At 33.4% G+C, this 24,620-nt stretch overlaps 1 protein-coding gene across 2 annotated transcripts in view; it reads right to left on the reverse strand.

Annotated features, from left to right (window-relative positions):
• The window catches only part of AP3B1 (adaptor related protein complex 3 subunit beta 1), a 370,907-nt gene that overhangs the window by 115,122 nt on the left and 231,165 nt on the right, over nt 1–24,620 (reverse strand). For both annotated transcript variants that reach the window (XM_044663208.1, XM_044663200.1), the window contains exons 15-17: nt 14,477–14,653; nt 1,227–1,413; nt 137–267 (exon numbers count right to left, since the gene is read on the reverse strand). In XM_044663208.1, the coding sequence (XP_044519143.1) occupies nt 137–267; nt 1,227–1,413; nt 14,477–14,653 (495 nt within the window). The remainder of the gene's footprint in view (nt 1–136; nt 268–1,226; nt 1,414–14,476; nt 14,654–24,620) is intronic.

Below are 24,620 nucleotides of genomic sequence, written 5' to 3' on the forward strand. Positions count from 1 at the left end.
GTCAGCAAGACACTGAGTCGTTAGTGTCTATGAAAATTAAACACATATACACATTTTAAACACAAGTCTTAATTAAATATTTTGAAATTAAATATTATTGGAACGCTTGACCAAAATTACTTTAAGATCAACTTACCGACTCAATCACCTCTACATTTCGAACTGATGGGTCTGGCGCCACCTCTGGCCAATTAGATAACTCCAGGTACCCAGAGGCTTTAATGTTCAGAGTATGGGATAAGGTCCCAAGCTGGAAATGATCCCTGTCTTAATAGCAACAGAGGAAAATATACAATAAACAAGATGCACTTTATATCACAAAGAGCAATCCTAATCAGGGCTAAAGGTAATTGGTATATTACCTGAAATGTCATGGAATAAATATAAAGTAGGAAGCTCTTCATAGGTCAAAAAACTGATTTCAGTCCATAGATTACAATAATCTCCCCCATAATGGTCAATAAAAAAGCTAATCAGTCAGTGTGTTTAGAGGTGTTGCTCTGAAATGTAGCTTCTCTAAAAATTACTTTACTGTGAATATTAAGAATGACAGCATGGTTAAACAATCCATATACATGTCTTGGCACAAACACATCCAGAATTTTAATAGTTTGATGTTTTTGTTTGTTTCTTTTTTTTTTTTTTAACAATACAGTATTCTTTGGGGGGGGTGTCATTTTTGAGGAAACAATATTAAATAATTCACAATATAAAAATTAAAGTAGATAAGAATTTGTTTCCAAGTAGAGTGATTACTTAATCTGGTAAAAGATTTAATTGCTGCTTTTTCCTTTCTCTGAAAAAGGGAATCAAATCTGAAGAGAGAGACTGACTATACCTTTAAAAAATAATTATTGTTTAAAAATACTATCATGCAATCACTAGTAACCTCACTCTTAAGGGGGAATCCATTTTCTTTAAATGATAAAGATGTCTATTTAAACAGAAGTGAAGTTAATATCTTAAAGAAGACTACAGTTTTTGCTATTGTTCAAACCAAATTTAAAACACACCTGATTAAAAGTCCAAACAGTGTTTTTGGAATCATTCTGAATCTATAAAGGAATGACAGTAAAAATTTGTCCTAAAAGCAGATGAGTGGAAGGCATATTTTTCATGTTAATCATTTATATTTATAAGTGGCATTCTTAAGTGCATTAGAAATATAACATTATGGTATATTTTTTTACAAAATACAGGTTTTGCCATTAATCTGGAAGACATACCTTTGAAAGGAGATTCAAGCAAGGGGGCAGGCTTTTGTGCCAAAAATATTTTTTTTGCATATTTGCTTAAGGCTCCACTCTTCTCATTCGGAACAATAAGCTGCCTAATAAATCTTGTACGGTCTCTGATGTCGTAGTTTTGATCATACTTGCCGAGGTTTAATATGTACTGGGTAAGCAATTTTGTCTGTTAGGAAAAAACAGAACAAGAAAAGAATACAGTTATTTATGATTATTGATAACTCTGGATAAACATATTTAAAGAGGTAATAAAAATGAATGGTTATGTCAAACAAATGTTGTTCCATAGGGAATATGCATTTCTAACACTGCAAATGGAATATGGAATTTTGAAGCCAAAGCACATGTCCTCCTCTGTATTGGGGAGGTGAATGCTGAGTACTGAGAAGCAGCCATGTGCTAGATTATTAAACTGCTGAAGTGGAAAGAAAGGCATCATTAAAAAAATAATCATATATGGCAAACCCGCTGAAGGGTCTACGTGAGGATAATGAATGTGGAAATACAACTAAAAACATGGCACTCAAAACTTAATCGGAAAAATATGCAGGACATCAAAACATCAGAGGGTATTAGGGGGCTGGCAAACTGCTTCTGCTGAGGTGTGTTTTATGAAGAGATACTGTCCCTGGCATAAGCAGTGTCTGCACTCTGACTGCACTCAGTTACTTTACCCTGAATTATGACCCATTAAAGCAGACACATGAATCACTGAACTGGATTACTGCAAATTATTTGCAGTGCATTTAGCTGTTACTTTTTCATAAAAGCAAGCTGCTGATGCCCTCTAAAAACTAGGATAAAAGACTTCTTCCATTTTTTTCCCTTGCTGCTTATAGCCTCCAATAAAATTGGCCACTTATTTATCTAGGTAAGGGAACAACTTATATTATAGCAGCTTTTACATCATAATAAGATTTCCTAATTCAATTTCTGAGTGTACTACATTAATACACATTGAGATAATTTTAATAATAATTAAAACAAAATTGAATTTTAACAAAAATAAAACAGGATGCTTCCATTTAAAATTTTTGTTATTCTGTTAAAAATAATCTCTATTATTTATAATGCAGATATAAAAATGAAAACTTAAAAATTAAATCTTATATGTATTACATGTATAAAAATATAACATAATCTCTATAAGCAGGGTTAATTGGTGAACAATTTACATAAGAACACATATTATAATTAACATTATAACAACAACCAAAAAATCTGACAACCCAGCCTGGTTGCCTACTGTAGCAAAACTAAAAACAACACAGGTGATTATTTGAAACAAATAATTTTCAAAGCATTCTTCCATACAGAAGCAGCCTTTTTGGTAAGAAAGTATTCAAGATAATAAAAGGTTTTTATTTTTAACACAAAAGAACAACTGTAAGTATCAATAGTCTTCTACCTAATGTGGCTATAGACAATTGTTACCTTAATAAATGTGAATCAATGTTAACTAAACTTCATATGAAAACAATATCATGATTTATTATTTTTAATAGAAGGGGTCACATATATCCCATATGTAACAGGTAAATGTTTTTAACCTTTTTAAGCTGATGTTTATTAATGACTGGTGAATTAATCAGCTATTCATGGAAGTATTTTTGAGAGTAGCAAAGTTGTCTAATTAATGCTGCTAGTGAATATGATCTCCAAAATTTTTTATTTACAAACTTAATTTTTTATATTGCTGACATGCTTAAAAAACTTAATGAAGACAGCAACCATCATAAACAAACATAAGATCAAGATGATAAAAGTCAACACAGGCACAGTAGACTAATCTGCTGCTCTTTGATGGGCATTAGATCGCAGACTCCAATCTTGATCTATTTTCTTTTTTTCCCTTTCTTTTTAAAAATATATTTATTTATTTAGAATATTTTTTTCGTGGTTATATGATTCATGATCCCCACCCAACTTTCTCATACCTCCTCCCAGATCTGACAAGCAGTTCCACTAAGTTATACATGATCACTGTTCAAAACCTATTTCCATGTTATTCATATTTGTAGTAGAGTGATCTTTTAGCATCAAAACCCCAATCATATCCCCATCAAATCATGTGATTTTCATCCGAATTTCTACTCCCACCGTTCTTTCTCTGGATGTGGACAGTGTTCTAACTTATTATAAGTCCCTCAGAATTGTTCTACTAGCATTGGTGCTAGTAGAGAACTGACCCATTTTCTTGATAGGCAAAACTGAATCAATAAGCAGAAAGAATAAGAACAATAAGAGTTCACTTTTATAGGGCACATTAATGTTTACAAAGCATTTTCCTTGCAAAACGAAGCAAAGGGAGTCTACATTAGTTTTTTTAATCCCCCAATATAAACAAGGTTAATTTTTATTTAAACATTTGATTAAACAGTGAGCTAAAAATATATATTAACATGGATTTTCACTAAACATAAGATATTTTACAACAAAGTGATTATGTTAAGAATAATCATTCTAAACATGACACAAAAATTAGCTTCTGTTGTTTAAAATAAAAACTATTCTTCACTTAATTCTATGAAGATTAATGTTACCTCCATGATTTTGACTCTGTATATTTATTTTTCAAATGAATGACTAATAAAAGTAGTGAGATTCATGAAGAAAAGCTACACATGACACCTTCCAATGGCACTGGAAGAAGGCATTGATATGACTTCTGTGTAATTAGTTCCATGATCTCAAATGAATTAAAGTTGGCAGGTGAGCCAAAGAGCACTGGTAAAATACAAATGGAAAGGAGGGTAGAAAGATGTGAAAAACCCTATTATCAAGGTCATTTATGGGAAAACTAGCAAGGCTATTGTTTATTAAAAAGATGCCTTGGACAAAAAGTAGAATAAAAAACATTATTAAGAATATGAATGACTTCTTTCTAAGAAAGACAGTAGCAAAAATGAGAGCTAATAGGTTGATAGTCAGAGCACTGCATTTATATCCATGACAGATACTGATAAGCCACTGGTATATAAGGCAGATATTCTATGGGATGAGAAGGCATGGAAAGGCTCTGGGTAGTACAAGAGGAAATAGACCTCATAATCAAAATATCCATCAACATATTGGAAAATACATAGTTTTAAAAAAACTGTCATTTCTGACTAGGATGCCTTTTCAGTAAGAGAGAATCTAAGTTTACAACATATACATTCACACTCTTCTAACAATATCCCTTTTTTTCCTTTTATTTGGTAATTTCCACTCAAGATCGCATATTTACTAGTATCAAAGTTACTTCAGAGAAATTAGCCAAGGTAGGGGGTGAAGGTGATGATCTACAGCATTACTAATTGATGTGGAACTTCCAACCTTTGCAAAATCAGAGATTAGAATATGGATAGATAACATAGGCAAATGCCATTAATTTTAGAGGGGAAAAGGGAGTTCTCCAAAACTTAGTTTACAGAGACAAGAAGAGAATTTGTTTTTCATTCTAACAAAAGTCTTAGAAGTGTCATTTAGTTAACTTTTTTAGCAAATAAAGTAGGAACAAACAAAAGTAAAATGGAACTATAGGCAGCAAGTACTATTTAGCTTTCTTGCTAAGATCATCTAAGCTTTTTCTATGACAACAGTGAGGTATGGAAGAAAGAAATCATACAATCACATAATATCCAGATTAGAAAAGGACATTTGATACCTATTAACTAGTGCCAACGCCTCATTAATTGCCTCCATTTTAAAATTAAAAAATAAGATACAAACATTAAGTGAAAATAAATAATAAAATATAGGCCTCTATTGTACTTTTAACTTTTATTAAAATGTTTACTTGACCACAACCAAATTTCACTGAGGCAATGCCTAATTTCTTCCAGGTATTTGATCTACTCAATTTTTGTTTTTTATACATTTTTTTTCTTGTTGGCTAATTCATTAAAGAATGAAGTAATTTAAGCAGCAAGATTCATAGAAAAATCTGCCAAAACCAAAAGAACAACCCATAGATGGGTCAATCATCACAACATAACACTGGAAAATGGGCCCTTGTTTTAAAGTATCTTTCCAGATTATAAAAATTAGAAAATATTTTAATTTAATAAAATTTTTGATGCTCAAGTAAATAGTATAAACTTGAAATTGGACCAAATCCCTCATAACTTCCATGCTGCACCCTATTGTGGAGTCCCTTCGCTCATCTGAACTTTGCCATTTTGTTCTTTTTGAGTATCGTACAGGTCGATGGTGGGGAGGGTAAAAGTTCTGTACCCATCTTAACCCGGAAGTGATATTACAACTTTGAAAAGATATTTGATTTCTAAAGAATTTACTTACTCCTTTTAGTTGAATTGGATTTGATTTCTTCAGTAAAGGAAGGCTGCTGGTGAGGAACTATTTTCCTCATGCAGATAGATCATAACTTTCTGTTCATTCTAAAAAGAGTTGCCTGGGACACTGAAGAGTAATGTGACTGGCCCAGGGTCACACAGCCAGAGGCAGTGCTTGTACCTATTTTTTATCAGTCTCTAAGGCTGGCTCTTAATTTGCTACTCTGCACTGTCTCTTCTTACTCCTTATAAATTTTTTCCCTTAAAATTTCAAGTTTATACTATTTACTTGAGTATCAAAAAAAGTTTGGGAACCCAGATGGTTTTCCACATAACTGACCATATCAATAAGCTAACAAACAAAAATCACTTGATTATCTCAATAGATGCTGAAAATGCTTTTAACAAAATAAACACCCATTTCTACTGAAAACACTAGAAAGTATAGAAATAGAAGGGCCTTCCTAAAAATAATAAACAGGATATATCTTAAACCAGAGGTTCCCAAACATTTTTGGCCTACCGCCCCCTTTCCAGAAAAAAATATTACTTAGTCCCCTGGAAATTAATTTTTAAAAAATTTTAATAGCAATTAATAGGAAAGATAAATGCACCTGTGGCCATCACCGCCTCCCTTGATTGCTGCAGCACCCACCAGGGGGCGGTAACGCCCACTTTGGGAATCATTATGCAATGGGGACAAATTAGAAGCATTCCCAATAAGATCAAGAGTGAAACAAGGATGTTGATTATCATCTCTATTATTTAACATTGTACTAGAAACATTAGCAATGGTAAGTAGAGAAGAAAAAGCAATTGAAGATATTAAAATAGGCAAGGAGGATACCAAGCTGATATAATAGTGTACTTAAAAAATCCTAGAGAATAAACTAAAAAACTAGTGGAAATAATCAACAACTTTAGTAAAGTTGCAGGATACAAAATAAATGCACATAAAACATCGGCATTTCTATATATTTCCAAAACATCTCAGGAGCAAAAGTTAGAAAGAGAAATACCATTCAAAATCACCCTAGACCAGTGATTGTCAAACTTTTAAAGAGGGGGACAAAGGAAAGGAAATGCTCATCTGTCAGTCTCTTCCTAAGGCAACTCTTTTGAAGTTTCATTGTACTGTACCCTACTCATTGTATTCGTCAGATTAGGAATAATGTTGCGTGGCCGGATAGAAAATTTCAGGGGGCCGCATCAGGCCCGCAGGCCCGCAGGCCATAGTTTGCCCATCACTGCCCTAGAAGATATAAAATACTTAGGAATCTATCTACCAAAACAAATGCAAGGATTATATGAACACAATACAAAACACTTTCCAAACAATTAAAACTAGATGTAAACAATTGGAAAAACATTGATTGCTCATGGGTAGGATGAGATAACATAATAAAAATGACCATTTTACCCAAATTAATTTACTTATTTAGTGCCATACCTATCAAACTACCAAGAAACTCTTTTACAGAATTAGAAAAAACTATAACAAAGTTCATTTGAAAGAACAAAAGATCAAGAATATCAAGGGAAATAAAGAAAAAAAATGTGAAGGAAGTGGCCTAGCAGTACCAGATATTAAACTGTACTATAAAGCAGAGGTCATCAAAACAATATGGTACTGGCTAAGAGACAGAAGGATTAGTGGATAGACTTGGGGTAAGTGACCTCAGCAAGACAGTCTATGATAAACCTAAAGAGCCCAACTTTGGGGACAAAAAAACCACTATTTGACAAAATCTGCTGGAAAAATTGGAAAACAGGTTCCTATGTTCTTGTCATTTTTAAAAAATAAGCCCACCAATGCTTGAGTGGTTGTTTAAAGCAATGTCTACAATAGACAAATGCAATGTTACCTTTCAAAATATGTAATCAATGTGATCTCACAAGGGTGGTATTGGTTAATAGTTATATCATGGATAAGTAAAATCTATGGCTAAGCAGAAAACATTACTTAATGGCAATTCCATTAACCAACAAATTATTTTAAAAGAACTACTTAAAAAGTAGCCAAAATTTATTCTCTAGCTTCCACTCTGATAAGGGTGCAAATGAACCATTAAGTGGCTAAAGGGCCCACTGCAGGAAGAAGAAAGGAAAAAAAACCCTTAAGATATGCATAAACTACAAAATGGAAAATCAATTTAGAATGACTAAGAGATGCTTTGATTCATGTCTTATATATATGTGGCTTTCTAATTCTAAATTATGTGACAAAATATCTGCCAATATAATGATATTACATCACTTCACATGCTATCATTTGACAGACAAAAGTTTTGCTATTCTATTCTAGCAATAGCAGGGAACCACTAAAGTTTCTTGAGTATGAGACTGACAGGCACAGACCAGTGCTTAGGAAGTTGTGTTTAGCAGTTGTGTTGATGATGATTACTAAGAGGATAGACTGTAAGAAGGAAGATTAAATAGGATGCTTCTGAAATGGCCAGAAGCAAGAGTGGTAAATATATGAATTAGCACTGTAAGAATAGAGAAAGGGAGATGAATGTGGAAGATAGCAAAAAGTTAGAATCCATAAGACCTGGTAAATGTTTAGACACTGGGAGGAAAAGGAATTAGGAAAGATTACTCCAAATTTCCAAATGTCTGAAAGGATATTACTGCATTTAGTAAAAATAGGGAAGTTTGAAAGAGGAATGGATTTGGATGGATGAAAATAAGTTATATTTTAGATGTTTTGAGTTTGAAATGTCTATGAAACAACCAAATAGGTATAGATATTTAGGAGATAGCTAGTGCTTCAGGACTGCAACTCAGGTGACCAATGACCAAGGAAGGATGTATATACTGGAAGTCATATAAATTGAGATGAAAAATGAATCTCATGAAGCTGATGAAATTACTGAGAATAAAAAGAAAACAAACTGCAGGACAGAGCCCAGAATCTATCCACTTAGACGGTGGAATTTAGAAAATAAACCACACAAAAGAGACTTAGAAGGAGAAGAAGAGAACAAGAAAAGAATACTTTATGGAAGTCAAGGAAATGATATTCTACCATATCAAAAATTCAATAATGAAAGAATAAAGCAATTATTAAGTGCTCACTAGGCACAAAACACTATGCTAAGCAATGAAAATACAACCCAGAAGGGTAAGAAAGTCCCTGTTCTGAAGAACCTCACATTGAAGGTTTTAGCTGAAAGTAAGATGGAAAGGCCATATGGTCCTAGTGGCAAAACAGATGGCAACACCTTTTCTTTAAGGTCATTACTATTGATAAAAATAATTTTAGTTTCTTATGTCAAACCATTTGACAGTGCCAAGGATTTTAGTGCTAAGAACTTTGATTTTTCAGGTTTTCAGGAGCTATGGCTATGGGCCCTGCAGGAGTGGTCTAGTCTGGTTATAACAGGAATGATGCATGTTCTCAGGATGATGGCTAGGGGCTTCCAGTTGGGAGAATCTGGGTTCAGAAGTCTGGGACATCTCTTTTCAGTTCCAAGGTGGTCAACTTGTTGAGGGTGGTTTGATCTACATGGCACCTGCTGCCTCCTTTCTCTCCATCAGGAGGCCCCACTGCTTTAGCTTGGTTTGCTAGTCTAATCTATTAATGGGGGTTGGCTGATAAATGGTAGAGATAATCAATCCCCTCTTTACATGATCTGATTGCTTGGGTGAGGATTGTGTGGTCAGGGCTAAAGGCAGGAGAGGTGGTCTAGGGGGTTCCTGTGCTCATCTGCCTATTAGTGACAGGTAGTCAGAAATCTGTAGCCAGTCATGTCTTATGACAAAGACCTGTCACATCTAACTGACATCTTTCATACTCACGCCCACTCTTCATTCTTATAAAGCTAATTCAAATATTTATCACTCCTTGCCTATACTATTGCAGTGGCATCCTAATCGGTCAGCCCTCTTAGTAAAACATTGTCAATAGTAACTGCCAAAATTACTTTCCCTTGTTGGTACTAATGAGAAAAATATATGATATTACTATTATATATGCATATATATGGAAAATTTATAACCCATAATAAAGGGTACTGGAGCTGGGCTGGAAAACAGGTCTGGTGGTTTGGTGGATAATGCTACTTATAAGGCTCTTGATTCCAGGGTTCTGGGCTGTTCTGTCTATCAGATTCTGAAGAGTTATGGCACAGTAACATTGGTAGAATGTTGGTATTAAATCATAGCCTTTGATATCATGGTATCCTTGGGGCCATTAAAGGAGCTTTGCAATTTCTTTAAAGTACATAACATTTTGTCCATTTAAGTGTATGTGGTAAAGTCTGTAGACATTTACTCTCTAGGTCTTTCTTGTATGGGTTGTTTTTGTTGTTCATCCGTGTCAAACTTTTCCTGATCCCTTTGTGGTTTTTTTGGCAAGGATACTGGAGCTGTTGGTCATTTCCTTCTCCAAGTCATTTTACAGATAAGGAAATCAAGGCAAACAAGGTGAAGTGACTTGCCCAGGATCACCAGCTAGAAAGAGACTGAGGCCACATTGGAACTTAGGAAGATGAGTCATTCTGGCAAACGGCTCAGCACTTGATCCATTATACTACCTAGTTGCCCACTTACTATATGAATAGACTTGCCAATTATTCTGAGTGACGAGACCCTTCATCTCCCAGCTCTGCAGCTTCATGTGAGCTGTCCCTTATGCAAGGCATAGTTCTCACCTCCACTTGTGTTTCTCTGACCTCCTTCAAGCCTCATCTCAAATCTCACCCTCTACAGAAGGAATGTCCTGATCTCCCCCACCCTCTTTTTATTCCTTTCTCTGATTACCTTTATATAGTCTATATAGATCTTGAATGAAGATATTTATGTTGTCTCTGCCATTGAAATGTAGCCTCCCTGAGAGGAGTTATATTATTTTCCTGGATTTTTTGGTATCACCAGCACTTAGCAGAGTGCCTGGTACAGAGTAAATACCTAATCAATCCTTGTTGAATGTGTAACTTAATTTGTATCTTTCTATGCTAACAATACTTTGATATGGCCAAATTTAAAAATTGTAAATAGGAAGAATTCTGAATAGAAAGGAAAGACTTTTTTGAACTAATACAGGATGAAACCAGCATAATCAAGAAAGCAATATATGTTATATAATCTATGTCAAAAAAGGAACAATCAACAACTACAAGAGCCCACAAAAATGAATGTTGTGTTAATTATAATAATCAAGCTTGGAGAGTCCGCCTAGCCCTAACGCTCTTCTGCCTTAGAATATTGATTAGAGTATTGATTCTAAGGCAGAAGGTAATAGTTTAAAAAATGATCAAGGTTGGCCCCCAAAAAGAAAGGATAAAATGTTTCCCTTCTTTGCAGAGGTGATGCGCTATACATGTTGACTATTACAAGTCCTGACAGATCCCTCATATATCCGGGTTCATTTTTCTTATTTTTTTTTTTTTTTTTGCTGTCTTCTCTTTTTCTCTCTTGATTACAAAGGATGGATCTCTGGTGAGAAGTAAGCAAGTTATATTTTAAAATAAAAGTAATTTCCAAACAAAACATATGATTAAAAAAATTCAAGAATACTACATTTATTCATTTATAGGTCAACCTGAAAGAATTAAAACCATGGCTCAAGCTCCACTGAAATGTCCACAGCAGTTTAGAGATAACTAAGGATAAGTTTCAATAGAGCCTACTGAAACTAGAATAGGAGTAGCAATATTTCTTTTTTTTTTCTGGAAGAGAATATTATTTGAGTTTTTAAAAATAAAATTTTAGTGCTATCATTTGTTCTTACATCAATTAAATTCCTCCTACGGTCGTACCCTTTGAAATCCCATGAAAAATAGATTGTAAAAGAGAAAGAAAGAAAAAAAACTTCAGGAAAATCAATCAATACATCAAAAAAGTCTGAAAGTAAATATGGTGTTCCACACTCATGAATCTTTGCAAAGGAATAGCTGGAGTCTTCTACAATCTCTCCTTTGAGGCCAGGTTTGTTTTGAGTAATTATTCAACATTCACTTTAATTCCTTTGGGGTTATTGTTCTTAAAATCTATATTCTATAGTCATCATATATACATATATATGTTCATATATATATATATGTTTATAAAAGAAAAATATATATTTCATGTTTTTCTACATTTCTCTTCATTTTTCTTACAATTCCTTTACATCCACAAACCATAATTTGTTTAGCTGTTCCATAATCAATGGGCATAGACTTTGTTTCCAGTTCTTTGCTTCCACAAAAGTGTTACTATAAATATTTTTTATATATAAGAACTTTATTCTCATCACTGATGGTCAAAGTTATGAACATTTTAGTCACTTTATTTACCCAATTCCAATTTGCTTTCCAGATTGGTTGTTTTGATTCCCCTCTCCACCCAAAATACCCCGGCATGTCTATCTTGCTACAACCCCTACTACATTGACTCTTCTAATTTATTTTTCCATCTTTGGTAATTAAGTAGGTAAAAGGTGAAATCTCAGGGTTGTTATTATTTGCATTTCTCTTTCTAAAAAACTTCTTAAACATTTTTTTTTGTTTTTAAAAACCCTTATATTCCATCTTAGAATCAATATGAAGTACCAGTTCCAAGGCAGTAGAGTGGTAAAGGTTAGCCAATCGGGGTCAAGTATCTTGCCCAGGGTCACACACACAGATACGAAGTGTCAGGGGCCATATTTGAACCCAGGACCTCCCATCTCTAGGCCTGGTTATCTACTGGGCCAACTAGCTGCCCTAAAATAAGTTTTGATGTTTTTAAAAAAAAAAATCATCATCATAATTTCCCTCAGTATCTCTCCTCCTCCCCTTCCATGAGAGCTATATCCCTTAAATAAATTAAAGATGAGAAAAAAATCAGCACAATTGATCAATACATCAAATAAATTCAGCTTATTATATTCATGAACCTCTCGCCTCTGCAAAGGGATTAGAATATAGATATCTTTTCACACCTTCTCTTTTGAACTATGCTTGTTTTTGGTATTTTTCCAAAATTCATTTTTTGGGAAGTAGGGAAGAGAAAATATTGTTCTTTTGATTTGCATTATTATAGTTGTTGGTTACACTGTTTCTTTGGTTCTGCTTACTTTACTCTATAGATCTTTCTATGCTCTGTGTTAATAAGATTGATCATTTCTTATAGCAAAGGAATATCTGCAAAATGATGGGTATCTACTTTGTTTCGAGAGGACCCAGGGATGGAGGGTCCAAGAATGCATTATCTAAAATTGGTTGGTCCTTGAAAAGCAGGCAAAGTGAAAGATAATTTACAAATAATGAAGAAATAAGATTTGGTACTCTATCACTTCAAGAAATAGTAATAAGAGAAGGAGAGAAAAGAGAACCTAGAGAAAGCTGAGAGTGAGACCTAGCTAGGTCAGAGCATCCCAATAGAATTGAGAGAGGAAAAGAGAAGGCAGATGGAATCTATAAAGATATGCTGAAATCATAAATGAAGTGGGACCATCACATTTGTACGCTTAATTTCTTGGTTTTCAAGATACTAGATTTTAAAAGGATGGTAAAATCAGAAAAGATGGGGGGGGGGGCAGCTGGGTAGCTCAGTGGATTGAGAGCCAGGCCTAGAGACGGGAGGTCCTAGGTTCAAATCTGGCCTCAGCCACTTCCCAGCTGTGTGACCCTGGGCAAGTCACTTGACCCCCATTGCCTACCCTTACCACTCTTCCACCAAGGAACTAATACACAGAAGTTAAGGGTTTCAATATTTATATATATATATAAAAGATGGGTAGAACTGAATAAGTACATATGGAGAAAAGCAATGCTAGTGGTCACAATCTGAAAGGACCAAAAGATCAATTTTAAGGAGAGGGTAAGGAGAAAGAGAGAGGAAGGGAGGGAAGAAAGGGGTGTTTGTAGACCTGAAAATTATTGGTTTCAAGGCAAATCTATTTCTAGTTTTAATGAACTTAATTATTTTTAATCTTGCTACTAGTCTATTGTGACAGTTTTAAAGTCAGAGAGCAGAAGTGCGACATTTTAGTAACCAAAAAAGGGAAGAAGTCATTATAGTCTCAATGTAACATAATTTCCAGCTTTAAGGACATTATAGTTTGAACATCAAGAAATTTGAAAGTTATAATAATATTTTTATCAGTAGGTAATTAAACTTAGAGCAAGCATAATTTCCCATTTTATTTCTCAATTTTAAAAAATGAACCTACTGTTTGAAGAAATCACAGAGAAATTGAAAATGATTAACTTAAATCTACCAACAATAATTTGCAACTTGATAAAATCTAAAATATGGAAATATATCTAACTAGTGACAAAAGGCTGGATGCTGGTCAACAAAATCATCTCTAATACAACCAATGTGAGGCCCAGGAAAAGGAATAACCCAAAAACAAATGTGAAGAAAAATTAAGACACTAATTTATTAGGAATAGAATTCCAAGAAAAAAGGTGAATAAAGAAATTGAAAATGGCAGCCTAGCATGCTGGATGATCTATAAATGTTTGACGAGTGATAGAAAGTTCCTTTATTTTCTTCCTCTTCCCCCCTCCCCCACCCCCTTTTTAGAAAATTTCTTGGTAAAAACAACAATAATGATAGTGAGCATTTCTATAGAGCTTACTGTGCTTTACACATATCATCTCATTTGATCTTCACAACTCTAGAAGGGAGGTACTATTATCCCATTTTATAAATAAGAAACTAAAGCAAACAGATTAAGTGACTTGTTCAAAGTCACACAGCTAGTAAATATCTCAGATCACACTTGAACTAAGGTGTTCTTGAGCCAGGCCCAGCACTCTATTCATTGTGTCATCGATACTACAGAATTAAAACAAGTATCTTTCACCAAAGTTGGTTAACATAGTTTATAGAAAATTTTGTATTATCATATTTGATTCTCACAACAATGTTATAAGTTATTATGACACAAATGTCATACTAAATAACTATTTCTAATTGAATGCTCAATGAGAACTTACAAGAGAATTTCAGAGTTGGATTTTAAAAGATTCTTACCTGCTTTGAGTTGGTTAAATACAGTTTGGCTCCTAGATTTAAAATCTGTAGTTTTACAAGATCATCTTCACCAGTGAAGCTTTTAGCCATCTTTCTCAAAACATCAGGAGCAATTTTAGGAACACGTTCACAATTCTCTCCTATTAGCCAAAGAATACTTGCTCTAGCCACAGGAACCTAAAAAAAAAAAGTGGTCAAAACAGATTGTTAAAAAACAAAGTAGGCATATTCCTCTTAATATTGCTACAGAATTAAGTACATTAAATAAGCCTATAGATATTCTAGGAATGGGTCTACATTTAGGTACTGTTGTTGACAGATCTATTAAAATTGTGACGGTCACAATTCATTTCAGAGTGTCTGGTTGTGATCTCTATCACCTTTCTTATTATGTATATAAGGAAATGTCTACCTCTTATGATTCTTTAAGTATAATTGCTATCTTTCCTATGGGGAATGCAAAAGAACTGATATTACTTATTAGAAAACATATACATTTCTATACATATCTATGCTTAGCTATACTGAAAATTAAGGACCTCCCCTCCAATCCCCAAACCCCATCATGATCTTACATAATGGCAATTTGCCTTGTAGAAACTGGGTGAGGATTCACCTATAAAATTTCAAGGGAAATTATTATAAAGGACCTTCATAAAGTGGTCTTTGATCCTTGCTTAAAAAATAATTCAAAGTCATCCTCATTAAACTTGCTAGGCAATTTATAAGAACTCTTTGGTATGTCTTGTGCCCATGTTCATTAGCTGCTACTTCATCTCCTTATGTAGTTTTAGTTGCTCCCTGATTTCCTTTGCTTTCACCATTAAAAACAATAAAGAAGGTCTCCCTCAGCTTCTCCAAATTTCATGTCAGACAGAAGTGCATTCCTGGGATGACAGATAAAGACTCTCCATATCTTCCTTGTTAGCTAAACTGGGAGGTCATTTTTTTTTTTAAAGATTTTTTTTTATTTTAAACCCTTAACTTCTGTGTATTGACTTATAGGTGGAAGAGTGGTAAGGGTAGGCAATGGGGGTCAAGTAACTTGCCCAGGGCCACACAGCTGGGAAGTGTCTGAGGCCGGATTTGAACCTAGGACCTCCTGTCTCTAGGCCTGGCTCTCAATCCACTGAGCTACCCAGCTGCCCCCTGGGAGGTCATTTTTGATAGAGCTATCTGCTACTCTAAATCGGCTGGAAATATAGAGGACAACATCTTCTCCCTTCAATTTCCAGGCAGCTAAAAGAATATCTTCTAATCGATTTTCATAGAACATTTAATTCTTGTGTTTTCTTTTCCTTTCTTAGAGCAGACACTGAGCTACTTACATAATCATTCAATCAGCTTGGCCACTGTTTACAAATGCTGCCAAATGTAGGAAATGAAATCAATGGCAAAAACTGATAAACATTTTCATTTTAGTACTTTTCAAACTCAGGAAGAAATCTGAGCTATCTATACTAAACAAGTTGGAATTTTGCTGAAAGCCTTGCCTAAGGATCAATATCTAGGAAGGCTTTAGAGATGAAACTTCTTTATGACAAAGTCTGCTTAGTACTTTAATAATTAAATTTCAAAAGATATGCTACCACAGACCAGCTTCATCGATGACAGAAGTGATCAATAAAACACAGTGCTATAATAATAAAATTCCAATGTGCATCACTGCTCAATCTTAGCTTTAAGGAGTGAGAATTGTATATTTTCTTACATTAGAACAAAAACATCATTTAGAAGAAAAACCATAATTGGAATATGCTAAGTATGAAAGGAAACTGTTATATGAATACCAAATAAAAAAGTTTCAAATGTCATCTGAAATCTACTCATGCAATACGATAAAACTGATACAATTACTACACAGTGAATTCATAAGAGAAAGAGGTTATTTCTAATGTTCCAAAGGCTACACCACATTAAGACCTTACTCCCAATCTATTATTTTAAATTGGGCTAAAGAATAGTAATTGAGTGGTACATTAAATTTTCCAGTATGAAGGCTGTTCAAGTTGCCTGACATACTTAGGCCTCTCTAAATAAGAATATCAGTGCAGCCTCTGATTTTGGTTATTCTAGATTTATTTTCTTAACTATTTCCTTACACACTATTTTAAAAATTAAAATTCTATGACATAACACTAGCTGCAACCCCCTACTCTTGGTAATTTTTTTCTAAAAATCACCAGTCATATTTGTAATTTATTTAGATAGCCATCTTCCCCTAAAAGGACTCATACACAAAAAGCAGCTATTTATAAATGTGGGAGAATCTAATTCTTTTTGTTTTCTAAGAACACTTATTTCTAAATATAAATGAATATTCCAAACACTCAATGTACCAACATGTTACTGAATAAGTATAAGCAAAAATGCCAGATAATATTTATGGTTCATAAAAACATGTCCCCATGGAGACTGGTTAATTAAAAAATACAACTCAGTGATATTTGTAGGTATTTTAAAACCAAGGTGGTTATATTCCTATATATATTATATGCACACATATAATATATTTATAAGAACAGACAGTATAAATAGCACAAATGCTTTCTGTAACAAGGATCAATGACAATTGAAGAATATTTAAATTGAATGTTTTTGAGGAGAGTAATTCTAATGAGCAGTAGAAGAGAAAATGATGAACATGATAATTCCCTAAGATTAGAATTGCTTGGTGTGGGAATGGCAGTCTATTTTCCAACTTTATCTTGACAGTTTAAGTCTTTTGGTCCTTGACCCAAATAGTTCTGAGTATGATATTATGTCCACTATTTTTGTAGATTTAAAAACCAATAATAAAAAAAACACAACAAGAAAAGTAGCCACTTTTTATTCTCCACAGTCTTTTCAATTGTAACCTAAGTGGAGACCTTGAACTGGAAAAAAATACACAGGAAATCATACTTTCATTATGTAGCCCTGCTTTGCATTCTCTTCAAAGGCAAACAAGATTGTCAATTACTTTGCCCAGTTCTTTATTCTAAATGCCCTGAGCAAGTGGGTAAGTGCACTTTTCAAGACCTTGGAGGATCAGGCAGTTTCTGTTGCCATTTTAACCCATTAAGTTGCTTGCAAAAAAGAACAATGATGTATGAAACACCCACAGTAGTTACTGAAAGACATTTAGAAAGATATTACAGATAATTTTGTAAGAAGCTCAATTTAAAACCTACTGTGCTTCAATAATATGCTGATTTTACAATGTAGTGTACTCTAAAATAAATCTTCCTAGCATTCATTTTTATTTGAATTTGTCAGAGTAATCTGTAGGCTTCTAAACAAATTACAAACAAAATAACAAACTGATCTAATGTTTTTATACCTAGAATTCAATATGCTTTAAAACTTAATTCTGGAAACATAAAGGAGTAGCAGGGTGGAGGGGAACTATTGAAATAATAGGCTATAATAAAACACCTGGGTAAGAATTACTCCAAATTCTATTTCAATGTTACTGAATGGTCTTTTACATAGTAATGCCTTTGAAGAGTTCTTTTAGAATATGAAATCCCCACCTATATCATCAAACATTATTTGAAATCCTATTTAAGGAATTTTCTGATGGTACACATTTTATCCAAAAAAAAATCTGCCTCAAAGGTTAAGTATTTATAGTAAATAAGACACTCTATGAAGATGAAAAATTCAAAATCTGACCATATAAATGAATATATTCTTTATATAAGAATTTTAAAAAATAATTAATTATACTTTAATGCAAGATTTCAACAACTGAATTTTACCAATCAAATGTCTGTCTAAGAATTGGTCCATAGTAATACCTTACAATTTCATTTATAAGCTACACTAAAGGGAACAAAAAGGCAAAGAATGAGAAAATAAACTGCCATTAGTTATTTGCCTCATTTTATTAAATTTTACCTATACTTTGTGATTTTACACTAGTAAAAACTCTCCTTCCTCTCATATATATCCTTCACCTTTTCCTACCAATACTCAGAATCCTCTCTCCTTACCAAAACAAAACAAAAAACACCCAAAGCAACCAAATGCCTGAAATTATATGTTGTTGAATTCAATGCCTTTTAAATATCAAGTTCAATGCCTATAATCTACTGAGAGGAGTATTTAGGATCTGTTCTCTGGACCAATGTTGATCATTACAATTCTTGCTGCCTCTGAGTGTTATAAAACTATAACACTATATAGTTTTTCTGCTAATTCTTTTTCCTTCATTCTGTATCCATTCATATTAGTATAAAAAATGACAAGCAACTGCTAGTCAGTCTCATTTATCTCTGCACACTAATCTTCCTTTTATTTAATATACTATTATTATTATTATTATTATTATTATTATTATTATTACTGTTATGCCATGTGGTATTGAAGAAAGACTTGGGAGCACAGTAAGAACCTATCTTCTTAATCTATCTTTGGAGAGAATTTGGAATAATGTCACGAGCATATTCATCTAAACTCATTTTAAGTTAAAATGAAGCAGATAAAAGTTGAGAGCAGCTTTAGGGTTTGGGCAGGTATCTTCTAATAATAGATCAATATAGTAGAAGAGACACTAGGTATAGGGATAATGGAACAAAAGGACAAACTGGAAGAGAGTTTAGAAAACTCCAGAAAAAGGTCTTGTTTGCTTGTGATATATTAAAAATTTCTCAGGAATAGCAAACAGGTAGAACAGTGGATAGAGCTCTGGGCCTAGAGTTAGAACGACTGAGTTCAAATCTAGCCTCAGACTCTCACTAGCTGTGTGACCCTCAGTTTCCTTTAATACAATGGAGAAGGAAATGGCAAACCCTTTCAGGAGCTTTGTAAAGAAAACCCTATACAGAGTTGCAACTAAACAACCACAATTAAGGCACCCAAAGGAATAACAGAGTGAATTTGTTATTAAAAATGTATATAACAAAAGTTAATAGTTTCTTATAGAATCTTCCTTTTTGATCCTTGTATCTTGAAAAAATTTCTGGTAATAGTTAAGTTCACAATTTAAATATTGATTCAATTTTTTTATAAAAGAGAAAAATTTAAACACAGAGGGTAAATACAAAAACTTCAACAGATGAAAAGGCTGAACTGAAGTCATTAAAATAAAATCTAATAGGAATCATTAGAAAATCTTTAACTCGGATTCAAAAGATCAACTTTCAAAGTATAGGATGGTGAAGATGTGGCTGAATTTGAGTTTTGTCTGGAAAAAAAAAATCTGTTGGTTTGATTGTTCAACTAGCGTAATGAGTATATAATGTGACATAACAGGGGAAGGAGAGGAAGTATGTGATCTTAGGGTGAATGAAGAATTGTCTAGATTAAGGGAAATGATGATCCTTCTGTACTTAGACAACATCTGAATGACCACAACGTTAAACTGACTTTTTAGATTATTACCTCAAATGGCAATATGAAGATGGATTGAAGGAATAAAGGATTTGTAGAATGGAAAAAGACTTGAGGGTACATGATATATCACCAAGTAACTGAATACCCATAATAGGTTAGAACAATTAAGACATTTTTTTTTTTTGCATCAGCAAAATTAGGAACAGTGGATATAAAGTGAAGCATATCTTGTCTTGATAAAAGGAAAAAGTTCCTGGTAGAGTTGTCCAAATGTAGCAAAATCAAAAGTAGGGATTCTGGTATGGCTGCCATTTGAGTGGCTGCTGCCAAAGGAGGAAGCAAATCTGGGCTGAGAAAAACTTCACTTGACATGCACAAATATAATAGGATCTCACCACTATTATGCAATGGCTCTCTCCTTTACTGTGTCACAGGTAGCCTATATGTGATCCATTGGTGGCTGAGTACAATCCCAGCAAGGAAAGGAATAGTTATCTATCATACATCATAGTAGGTCTCGCCTCCCACTTTCCAAATCCTGGGAGGAGGTGAGGTAGAGCAAAGTTGGGGAAATTTCACTAGTGGTCATCTCCCAAGGTATATAGCAAGGTAGATAGCAGAAAGGAACTAGTTCCCAGGAGAAAAGTCATAAAGAGGATGCAAAAGTCTATGGTGTGGACATGATGGACAAAAGGACAAACTAGAAGGAAATTGTGCCCCTTCTCTACTGATAGAAATATTATTTTCTAGAAGATAAATTAAAAGATGATTGTGTGGAAAACTGTAAGATAATAAGTACCAAAATTAATGATTTTGGAAAAGAAATGAAATTAGTTCCTGGGTTGGGTTTTTTTCCCCTCAATACATAAGGTAAAAAGCTGTACTTGTTAATCCCAAATTAGCTATACTTTCACAGTTTATTCTTAAATTGTCAGACTTACTTTAAAAAATAATGGAAAAAGGAATGAGATCAGTTATTAAGAAAGTTATCATCCTATTGGGAAGAAATGTACAGTGACTAAGTCTATTAATCGGTATGACCACTGTTTAGTAACTTAATTTCATTGGGCCTCAAGTTCTTGATTTATAAAATCAAGGAGTCAGTACTGATCATTTCCAAGATCTTCTCTAACCCTAAATCTATAGTCATAATCAAAATTTTCAATTTAGAGAGAAAACTAATGGGTATCCTGAATGGCAGAAACAATTCATTTGTAAACTTATTTTTTAAAAAATACTTTACCGAAACAATAAGGTTGGATTGAACTTTTATTTAGTTTGATATACACCAAGCCATAAAAATGGCTTCTTAGGATATTTCAGGAGAGTGAGTAAATTTTGGACTATATGACACTTCAGAGAAACACTGCTATAAAGGATTATTCTTCCTGGATCTAGGGTCCATTAGGTACCTTATCACTGAAAATGACAATCTCATCAGCCTAACAAAAGTGAAATTTATAACAACATTAATACAACAAATTTGGGGAGCAGTTTAGTATAATCTACATATTCTGCAGCAAAATGAAGAGCACACCTCAACATAATAAATACAACACAAACTAAGGAGTTATTTTGAAATCTGTTTTTAATAATGTATTTGCAATCTCTTAATGTTTTCTGCTTTCAAATTTCTGAAAAGTCTTACATGGAAATTAACCAAATAAGGTTACATTAATTTGAATGGCCAGTGCACCAATTTTAATAGCAATTGTAATCTTATTTAATGATTTATTGATCCCTTTTATCCCTCATTTTAAGCCACACTCCTCCAGATGTTTCCTCCTTTGTGATCAAAGAAAAATATTAAAACCAAAAGATTTGATGAAGTTGACAGCACATAACAATGTATACAATTTTCTGTACTTGTGTTCCCTCTACTTCTTTGCATTGATATTGGAATATATGTCTTATGATCTTCACTAGTTTTTTCACTCAAGAATTCAACTTTGTTACTTATTTTTTAAATTGACACAGCTATAGTCATTGGGAATACTGTTTTCTTGATTTTACTTAATTGGCTCTATATTAGCTTTTTTAGTTATTCCCCCCAATCAGAGCAGACCTTTATTGTTTCTAGTTCTTTCTTGTTGCAGAATATGTTACTATGAATACTTTGGCATAAATTAGATCCTTTGTCTTTGAGGTCTTTGCAGATAATAATTTGTGAGAAAGTCTGAGGGAAGTATGAAGAACTTAAACATCAGTTAGTAAGATCATGTCAAATGCTATATGGGAGAAAATGTATGAAGGGGTGTTATTTTAAATGTCATTATTGACTTTATTTAGCATTATTCCTAGGAATTTCAAGTCAGAACTTTGTTCTAACAACAGGCTGGGGGAAGTTTAATTATTGATAATTAGCAAAGAATAAGGCTGATATCCGGGTTCAAAATACTCTAAGGAGTCAGATAAAATAGTCAAGATTCCTTACAAGGCAACCTTTAAGGTATATTTAGCTATTATATTAGGGGCTGAGGTTAAGGAATTCATAATGAATGTTTCTACTTTCAGAATAGTATATTAGTATTTCTGAGTCATCCATAAACCTTTGCACTTTGAAGATAGCTTTCTAAATAACCAAAACCATACTTAGGCCTTGGAACTGCTAAACTTCTTCCTCAAGAGATAGTAAATGCAAAAAGCCATTTATTAAGTACAGTGTCCTTGGCTAGATGCTATGGATAAAGATGAAAAAAGAGATGGTTCCTGCCCTCATGGAAGTTACAAATCAAATGTAAGCCATACAACATACCTATAGGTAAATATGACTGATATAAGGAAGAATGTACAAGGGCAAAAGATAGTTCCAAACAAAGAACTCTAGGAGTAAGAGATCTATCTCTTCCAATCTGCAGGAGCAAGGTGGTCATCAATGAAGAGGTAGCATTTGAGTTAGTCCTGAAAGGTTTGAACAGATAGGGTTGAAAGTTCTAGGCATGAGGCCTGGGCAAATGCACAGGGTTTAGAAGACTGTAACAGTGCTATCTTGATACATGTATATTAGAATCTTAATCAGTGGAATGTTATATAATTGTGTAATTTATTTTTATAATATTTTTTAAATATGTAGATGAAATGAACTTTTAAACAATTTCCACACCAGATGTCAATTTCGTTACTACCAACATATATAAACAATATGCTCTTTCTGAACACATTTGTTTATGGATTCAAGTAGGCTTTAACTTAATGTGGTAGAGTAAGAGAAAGTCCTGAAATGTGGAACAGAAGAGATCTTTATTTTTCCCTTGAAGTGTAGTCCAAGCAATACCTGCAAATGAATCCTTTCTTCATCTGTCTGCTATTGTTACAATTCTCAACTTCTTTAAATTACTTTGTACAAACTTTGTATTCACCTATTTTTGTAAGTAGATCCCCATCCTTAGAGGTAAGCGTCGGGAAATAAAGACTGCTTAATTTTTGTTTTTATATCTACCCAAATCTAACAAAACTCCTTACATATAACACTGAATTTACTATCATTAGAAAATGTAACAAAATTAATCAACAATTTCTTGTACTGAACCCTTGAGAATATTAAATAGGTCACTCTAATAATAAGAGTCACTCTAATAATAATATTATTATTAATAATAATAATAAATATTTAATATAAAGGTATGTCATATATATAAAAACATTAATGATAATTTTTAGAATAAAATTAAGCATCCCATTTTCAAGCATTACCTTTATTTTTTTCCCCCACTTATAAGGAGTTTTCAGGTGGTAGGATTTTTTTAGGTTGAAAACTGGACCTAAGTGGGAATGTCTTATGATTATGGTCTCTATTGAACTCTATTAGTAATGGCATCTTCTTGGAGGGAGATATATTTTTTGAGTCATATATCAGACAGTTTTATAGGTTTAATGTTAACTCTCTTTTCAGTCATTTTTTCAGTCATGTCCTACTCTTTATGACTCCATTTGGGGTTTTCTGACAAAGATAATGGAATGATTCACATTTCTTTCTCCATCTCATTTTACGAATGAGGAAACGGAGGCAGAGTTAAGTAATTTGCACAGGGTTACATGACTAGTAAATATCTGACAATGGATTTGAACTCAGATCTTCATGATTCCAGGTCTGGTGGTCTATCTATTATGTCACCTAGCTGCCCCAATTAAATATAGAATGCCTATCAGGCTAACCAACTAATATTTCTTTGTTCTTATTACTTTTAAATATACTTAACTTTGACAGTGATGGATATGTGAACAACCAAGGGTCACATACCCATCAAAACTAACTATATACTTCTAGGGGAAAGTTTGGGCATTCAACAAGATAGAAGATTTCCAAGTATTTGCACAGAAAAGACCAGGACTAAATGGAAAGTTCGATATCCAACCACAAAAACCAAGAGAAACATGAAAAGGTAAATACGAAACAGAGGGCAGAGAAAGAAAACTCTTGTTTTTAAATTTCTCTCTTTAAGGGCTTCAATAAGATCAAATTATTTGTATTCCTATATGGAGAAATGTTATGGGTAACTTTCAAAAACTGTATTCACTATTATAGTTATTAGAAGGATTAATTCATAGGGAGAGATCAGAGTACTAAATGGTCTAAGATAATATGGGGGGAGGGGGAGAGGGAGGGTGAATCATAGATGGCACCAAGAGAAATTTGAATGAATAAGAAAAATAGGATATTCTATTACTCACAAAGAGTGCATGAGAAGGGGAGGGGAAGAACATTATTATAAGAAGGAGAGGAAGAGAGCATTACGAGGTAATATTTAAAGTTACTCTCAGTGGAATTAACCCTGAGAGGGAAGAATAGCTATATCTATTGGGATATAGAATTCTATCTAATCCT

This window comes from Gracilinanus agilis, chromosome 1 (genome assembly GCF_016433145.1).
Source record: "Gracilinanus agilis isolate LMUSP501 chromosome 1, AgileGrace, whole genome shotgun sequence".
NCBI lineage: Eukaryota > Metazoa > Chordata > Mammalia > Didelphimorphia > Didelphidae > Gracilinanus > Gracilinanus agilis.